This window comes from Sinocyclocheilus grahami, unplaced genomic scaffold (genome assembly GCF_001515645.1).
Source record: "Sinocyclocheilus grahami isolate Dianchi unplaced genomic scaffold, SAMN03320097.WGS_v1.1 scaffold46.1, whole genome shotgun sequence".
NCBI lineage: Eukaryota > Metazoa > Chordata > Actinopteri > Cypriniformes > Cyprinidae > Sinocyclocheilus > Sinocyclocheilus grahami.
Window position 1 is genome coordinate 1652983 of NW_015505225.1, and position 8434 is coordinate 1661416.

At 35.1% G+C, this 8434-nt stretch overlaps 1 protein-coding gene across 1 annotated transcript; it reads right to left on the bottom strand.

Annotated features, from left to right (window-relative positions):
* Positions 1-2535: 2535 nt before the first annotated feature.
* Positions 2536-7924, bottom strand: flot2b (flotillin 2b). The gene is made up of 8 exons (XM_016268574.1): positions 7675-7924; positions 6208-6289; positions 5611-5701; positions 4430-4553; positions 4213-4331; positions 3122-3235; positions 2904-3023; positions 2536-2754 (listed from the first exon to the last, which is right to left on the bottom strand). Exons 1-8 carry the CDS (start codon positions 7721-7723, stop codon positions 2536-2538), a joined length of 918 nt encoding a protein of 305 aa, XP_016124060.1. The 5' UTR covers positions 7724-7924.
* Positions 7925-8434: the final 510 nt, after the last annotated feature.

Genomic DNA, 8434 nt, shown 5'->3' on the forward strand with positions numbered 1-8434 from the left:
AATGCCCGGCCTCATGTGGTGAGAGTATGCAGGCAGTTTCCTGGAGGATGAAGGAATTGATACCATTGAATGGCCCCCACTCTCGCCTGGCCTAAATCCAATAGAATACCTCTGGGACATTATGTTTTGGTCCATCCGATGCTGCCAGGTTGCACCTCAGACTGTCCAGGAGCTCAGTGATGTCCTGGTCCAGGTCTGGGAGGAAATACCCCAGGACACCATCCGTCGTCTCATTAGGAGCATGCCCCAACGTTGTCAGGCATGCATACAAGCACATGGAGGACATACAAACTACTGAGTACCATTTTGTGTTGCTGCAATGAAATTTCACCAAAATGGCCTCCTGCATAATTTTTTCACTTTGATTTTCAGGGTGTCTTTGAATTCAGCCCTCTGTAGGTTGATAATTTAATTGCCATTAAACGATGTGGCATCCTTTCGTTCCTAACTCATTACCCAGTCCATATCAGTACAGATATCCAGCATGATATTTTTCTCCATTGAGATCTGAAGTGTTTTCAAAGTGTTTCTTTAATTTTTTTGAGCAGTGTAGATAGATACTGAATATGTATATATACACCATTTTTCTCTAAAAGTGTGCATCACCTTTTGAGTCTATTTTATTTTTTTTACATTTAATAAGTCAATAAGACATTTGGGCTGTTACCAAGCAAATGAAGTCAGTATTGACAAAATTCATCTTTGCAATACAGAGGAAACACAGAAGTTGCATCTGAATGGCATTTAGATGCTTTCACACACTGTTTAATGCAGCTCAGAGGGACATGTAATGCTTTAACCTGCAGTTACAAATGCATAAATAATGTTTTGATATTTTAAACATAAAACGTTGACAACAGATGTTTGAAATTAATCAAAAAATTAAAAGATACTTTAAATGTGAAATTAAAGCCACCAGTAGGTGGCAGCAAGTCACTGTTAATAAGTGAGTCATTGCGATTGAACCGAATCCTTTAAATGGTTGATTCATTTGAAACACCATCACTTTGCTCAGAGACGCAAAACTATTTTTGTTGGCGAAATCGAGCAAAAACAGGCAATATGCTGTCTAAAACGTAAGTCTATTAATTAACTTCTTGTTTATTGCCTGGAGGATGAAGGAATTGATACCATTGAATGGCCCCCACTCTCGCCTGGCCTAAATCCAATAGAATACCTCTGGGACATTATGTTTTGGTCCATCCGATGCTGCCAGGTTGCACCTCAGACTGTCCAGGAGCTCAGTGATGTCCTGGTCCAGGTCTGGGAGGAAATACCCCAGGACACCATCCGTCGTCTCATTAGGAGCATGCCCCAACGTTGTCAGGCATGCATACAAGCACATGGAGGACATACAAACTACTGAGTACCATTTTGTGTTGCTGCAATGAAATTTCACCAAAATGGCCTCCTGCATAATTTTTTCACTTTGATTTTCAGGGTGTCTTTGAATTCAGCCCTCTGTAGGTTGATAATTTAATTGCCATTAAACGATGTGGCATCCTTTCGTTCCTAACTCATTACCCAGTCCATATCAGTACAGATATCCAGCATGATATTTTTCTCCATTGAGATCTGAAGTGTTTTCAAAGTGTTTCTTTAATTTTTTTGAGCAGTGTAGATAGATACTGAATATGTATATATACACCATTTTTCTCTAAAAGTGTGCATCACCTTTTGAGTCTATTTTATTTTTTTTACATTTAATAAGTCAATAAGACATTTGGGCTGTTACCAAGCAAATGAAGTCAGTATTGACAAAATTCATCTTTGCAATACAGAGGAAACACAGAAGTTGCATCTGAATGGCATTTAGATGCTTTCACACACTGTTTAATGCAGCTCAGAGGGACATGTAATGCTTTAACCTGCAGTTACAAATGCATAAATAATGTTTTGATATTTTAAACATAAAACGTTGACAACTGATGTTTGAAATTAATCAAAAAATTAAAAGATACTTTAAATGTGAAATTAAAGCCACCAGTAGGTGGCAGCAAGTCACTGTTAATAAGTGAGTCATTGCGATTGAACCGAATCCTTTAAATGGTTGATTCATTTGAAACACCATCACTTTGCTCAGAGACGCAAAACTATTTTTGTTGGCGAAATCGAGCAAAAACAGGCAATATGCTGTCTAAAACGTAAGTCTATTAATTAACTTCTTGTTTATTGAACTGTTGTAAAAATCATTTGTAATCATGCTGATTTTTGGAGAGAGAAAAAAACGGCACTCTTCTGTGATATTGATTAACTATATGAAATTATGTAAATATATAAATTTTCTGCCCCCATATCTTGAATTTGTGATCATTCTAAATGCATTTTAATAGACCAAATTCTGCAGTGAAAGAACGCACTCTAAATGTGCACTCGCACTAATCTAAGCTACTAGAATAATATGCTGTAATAGGATTAGTCCAACGAATCGTTCGGTTTGTAATGCGTACCGAACCGAAAGCCTCGTACCGAACGGTTCAATACGAATACGTGTATAGTTACACCCCTAATAGATTGATAGATAGATAGCCACACTCACTTGTGTCCTTCAGCCAGCTGCTGCATCTTGTAAGCCTCTGCTTCAGCAGGACGCTTGACCGTAGCAATCAGCTCCTTCTCTGTCCTCTCAATTTCTTTCTCCTCAATGGAGATCTGCTTTTTCCTCTGCACAACCTCGATTTCGATCTCCTCCAATCTGATCTTCTGCTGCTCTTTAGCTGCCTGTAGTTCATAGGCCAGCTGAGACTCTGCTTTCTGTGTAGAAGAGAGACACATATCACATGATTACTATCACTCTCATCTGAGACTGATAAATGTGAATGTATAAGCTCACATCCGGCCAGCTAACAAGATGACTGTGATTTAAAATGATGGCCCTGGATTGAAATGAAATTGAATCCAACCTTAGTGTTCACTTCTTGATTGAAAGCAGCTTTCTGCAGCTCCAGCTCTCGCTTGGAGTCGGCCATTTTAGTGTCGGCCAAGAACTTCACATCCATCATTTCTTTCTTGCACTCAGCTTCCTGATCAGGGAGTTGGGAGAAAACGGAAGCTAATGAATGCCACACATCTAATGGATAATGCATTAGCAATAAAAACAGTGAAGCCTGAAGTCTCTTACTCTAATCCCAGCATCCCTCTCTGCCTCGGCCACTCCGATGTCAGCATCCCTTTGTACAGCCGCTGTCTGAGTTTTTCCAAGAGAGCTCAGGTAGTCCAGCTTATCATAGACATCCTGTAAAGAAAAAACAAGTGTCAATATTGTTTATTACATTTTAATGTTTATTTATTATTATTTTAATTAAAATATTTAATTATGACTTAAAATTATATGAAATATATCATAAAATTATGTGAAATGTTGTGTGGGTTGTTAACTAAAAATATTTTTATAAATTCATTAATTGAAATAAAGATGAAATAAAATAAAATATTAATTATGAAAAATGTAAAAGCTTTAAAATTAGTAAATGAAAATGATAAATGTTGCCTTGGCAACTAAGTGAAATCAAGTAAGTTTAAATACTAAAATTACTAAAACTAAACGCACACAAAAATGACAAAAGCACATAATTACTTTTACTAACAATTTTACTACTACAATTACTAAAATTAATTTAATAAGTAAATTAATTATGACTAAATAAAATAGAAATTAAATAAACAAATTTAAATTTAAATAAATGAAATAAAAAATAAAAAGCTAATTTAAAATATTAAGAAATACTATAAGTAGTGCTGTCAAATCCATTAATCGCATCCAAAATAAAAGTCTGTTTACATAATATGTGTACTGTCTGTGTATATTTTATGCATAAATAAATACACACACATACATGTACATATTTAAGAAATATTTACATGTATTCATATTGATTTATACTATATATAAATATATTACATGTATTTCTTAAATATATACATGTCTGTGTGTGTATTTATATACTGTATACCTATAAATATACACAGTACACACACATAACACAAACATTTATTTTGGATGCAATTCATTGATTTGACAGCACTAACTATAATATTATTTTTGTATTAATATTATTACTATTATATAAGACATCTATCTGTCACCCCTTGATTTATACATGTATACTGGCTGAGGCTGAAGGTGTCATATTGAGGTCTAGAATGGAGGCGGGTCACTTCTACACCTTGTCCATGCGCATGATTTTGCATTAAATAACACACACATCTTACTTTTATGGTGAAGCTGAGGATCTCAATGCCCATCCGGCCCACATCAGGAGCTGCCACCTCCCTCACCAGCCGAGCGAACTCATCTCTGTCCTGGTAGATCTGCTCCACTGTCAAAGTGCCTGTCGTAAGAACAGCAACAGAACATCAGCTTCATAGAATCACACACATAAGCGCTGTATTTTAATGAGGCTACTGGAATTGTTAGTTATCTATTAACCTAAGATGGAACGCAAATGTCCCTCCAGGGTTTGCAGGACCACAGCCTTGATTTCCATGACAGACTTTCCCAGAAACTGCTCACAGGCAACCGCCAGCAAGTCTTTGTCAGTCATAACCTTGATCTGATGAAAACACAAAGCAAGAGTTAAACCAGCCCTTCATTTTGCTTTTTTAACTCTTCGAAATTTAATTTGAAATAAAAGTTTAAAAATGTCCTACCATTCAAAGGTTTAGAGCAATTACAACATTTTAGGCAGCCATTATTCCAGTGTTCAGTGTAGGGTTATTATAATTAACTAAAACTTTAAGTAAAATAAACTAAAAATAAAATCTAAAAACAAAACTTTAACTTATTCTATTTCAGCTACTTTCCAAGGCAACATTTGTCCTCTTTTTGTATTCAACTTGATCCTAAAATGGTACTAAAATAACTAAAACTGAAATAAAAATTGAATAAAAACTATACAGACATTTATTTTTAAACAACATAAACTAATGAAAATGACCAAAAACACAACAAAATTACTAAAAATAAAACTATTTCAAAATATTAATAAAAACTATAATAGTATCTTAATGATACTAAAATAACATTGCTTGAGTATCACATGATCCTTCAGAAATCATTCTAATGAGCTGATTTGCTACTCACAAAACATGACTTATTATTATCCATGTTGAAAACAGTTGTGCTGCTTAATATATCTGTAATAAATGTGATACATTTTTTTCAGGAATTTTTGAGTATTTAAAATATAAATCTGTAACATTATTAATGTATTTACTGTCATTTTCGATCAATTTAATGCATCCTTATTCAATAAAAGTATTAATTTCTTTAAAAAAAAAGGCTAAACTTTTGAATGATAGTCTATACCAGAGGTAGGCAAGTTCGGTCCTAGAGAGCCGCAGTCCTGCAGAGTTCAGCTCCAACCCTCATCAGACACACCTGAACAAGCTAATCAATGTCTTCAGGATCACTAAGGTTATAGGCAGGTGAGTTTTTTTTTCAGGGTTGGAGCTGAGCTCTCTAGGACCAAACTTGCCTACCCCTGGTCTATACCATAACTTTCAAGACCCAAAAACAATGTACTGATACTAAGCTGCAATGATGTAAATGATGGAAAATCTAAAGAATAAATGTAATGAAACAACAGTAAATGAGCTCTGAGTGTTTACTTGAGCAACTCCTGTAACTGTAATAGCGACTCCCTCCGCTGTCTCCACGTCTTCACACTTAGGCTGTAGTGTCATAATCTCTAGTGTAATTCTGGGGGAAAACACAACCTTTAAGTATAACTAAACAATGCTTAAAGCAAGAAAAACCTGATTTTACAAAGCTTGTTAGCGTTGCAGAATTCAAAAAATGGGACAAGAGTGCAAAGACAATGGCAGTGGCTGACAGGAAATTCAGTATGCAATCAGAGCGATGTTCACGGGAAAGAATGAAGCAAACGTTCGATAGAAAAGCATCAGATCAGCTCATAAATCAACTAATTCAGCTGATCATGGAAATTTAAGAAGTAAACCGAAATAGTAATGACAGAAGATGTATATAATAAAAGTATCTCTTAAAGCAATCTCTGAAGACCTCTATACAGCCAAACTGGTTTGACAAACACACCTGACCGGGCGTGCCTTTCAGTTTTCTAAGGTCAGGCATTATAGTCACAGCTAAACATTGACTGTGTGTTGTTTTAATGAACTTTGACTACATTTACTGCACTGCAGAGTGAAATGTGATCCTGTGATCCTCATTTATTTGACTGGCATTACCTCTGTGTGTTTGATATAAGCCACCATGCCCATGCCCAGCCTCCCACCACATATGTCTTTGCGTCTGACCCACAACAGGCACCTAGAAGAGGGGGGAAAAACACTTGTGATTGCAGTGATAATCTCAAAAGACACAGTCAAACATTACAAGGATAGGATCTGTGTGAACAGAGTTCAATGGTGATTAATACATGACGTGAACTAGAAGATGCTATGAAAGATGCCCTTACTAAAAAGTCCTGTCATGGTACTCTGACTACCATTAGTGTTGTTTTAGTATAATTGAAACACTATTATAGATTTAATTATTTTTTATTTGTATATATTTTGTGTTTTGTCATTTTGTTAGTTGTTGTTGTTTTAAATATGTATATATAGTTTTTATTGATTTTTATTTCAGCTTTAAAAGTTTTAGTTATTTTTGTGTCATTTTGATATCAAGTTAAACTAAATGAAAATGAGAAATTTTGCCTTGGCAACTAGATGAAATAAAATTTAATGTTTAAGTACATTTTACTTGATTTAGTTTACACAAAAACTGAATATTTATATATATATATATATATATATATATATACACACACCCACACACACACACATATATATATATAATATTAAAGGAACTATATATATATAATTTGAATAGAATACATTATTAAAACGTTTTTAAAGTATTTAAATAAATAATATATTTATAAATAATATATCTGACAGTGCAATACTATAGTGAGTAAAAACATAAAATAATACAAATGAAATATTTTCAAATAATATTTTATGCATATTTTAATAATAATTTTTTCTTTGGTCTTTTGGACCAAATGTGCCATGGTAGTATTATAATATTCTTGGAGATACCCTGGAATACCATGTAAATATGGTAATGTTATCTGATACTATCTAAATGCTGGAGATTAATTGCTGGGTCAAATAAACATAGTAACGTTACTTCACGTTGCCATTTCTCAACATTTTAAAGAAATCAGCACAATGTAGCGTCACCATATCACTGTTAAGCATCAAAGTGGCCGTTTCGATAAAAATAGTATATTTAGTTATGAATGAATGTAAAGAGCTATCGAATATTAAATCACTATTAAAGTGTAACGGGATGCACCTAGCAAACATAAGATACAAAAGGGAAAATATCTGCACTGAGTTTCGTAATTGAATATGTTTGCGCTCGAATTTGTCATACGTTTCAAAAAACGATAAAGTTAAAATGACAAAATTTTTTAAACCGTTATGAATGACTCGTGTAAATGCGGAAGAGCTGATGAGCTAACGTAGTAACATTAGCTGTAGCTAGCTAATACACGACTGGATGATATTATTTACCACAGTGAACAGTACATGTGAAAACAAACATTTACATGCACACTTCATTAACGAATGAATGCAATAATTGCATATAAATATTAAACTCCTAATATTACAAGTTATAGTAAAACACATATATCACGATACCTGACACAACGAGCGCTTCATTTGGTCCAACAGTCAGGCAGCAACCCATACTTGCATTTAATACCAAACAGTAATCCTTTCGTGTGTATTCCTATATATTTAATAAAGCGTTTATTTAGCAGCTTTTTGACTCGCAAAATGAAAAAATCTCCGCCCTAGTGAGAGAATAAATGTTTGTCAACACAGGCGACCCTGCCCACCGCCACAGCAAGGAAGGAAGGGTGGTAGCATACGTGATACTGTATGGCTGTGGTGTCACACCTAGCGAGTTCCCTGCCTAGACAGCACGTTTGAGCGTTCGAAGGCGCATATGAGGGCCAAAGATGCTGTCTAGGTAGGCAGCTCACTAGGTTTTGAGACGCAGACTGTGTGTTGTCATGATTACTGTAAATGCTGACTGTATTCATGTATATATTCATTGTGCTTTTATTGCCCTGTTGAAAAAAACAGCATATGCTGGTAAGGTATGTTTTGACGCTGGGATGCTGATTTAAGGTGGTCCTTTGCTGGTTTATGCTGGTCCTTTGCTGGTTTATGCTGGTCCTTTGCTGGTTTATGCTGGTCCTTTGCTGGTTTAAGCTGGTCCTTTGCTGGTCCTTTTGCTGGTTTATGCTGGTCCTTTTGCTGGTTTATGCTGGTCCTTTGCTGGTTTATGCTGGTCCTTTGCTGGTTTAAGCTGGTCCTTTTGCTGGTTTATGCTGGTCCTTTGCTGGTTTAAGCTGGTCCTTTTGCTGGTTTATGCTGGTCCTTTGCTGGTTTA

Excerpts from the sequence above, each read along its gene's own strand:
- flot2b (XM_016268574.1), bottom strand. The coding sequence starts at position 7,723 with ATGGGTTGCTGCCTGACTGTTGGACCAAATGAAGCGCTCGTTGTGTCA. Across the intron at positions 4,332-4,429 it reads ACATTTGCGTTCCATCTTAG|GCACTTTGACAGTGGAGCAG; the intron begins GTTAATAGATAA and ends TTCTTACGACAG. Across the intron at positions 3,236-4,212 it reads TCCTCAGCTTCACCATAAAA|GATGTCTATGATAAGCTGGA; the intron begins GTAAGATGTGTG and ends TTTTCTTTACAG.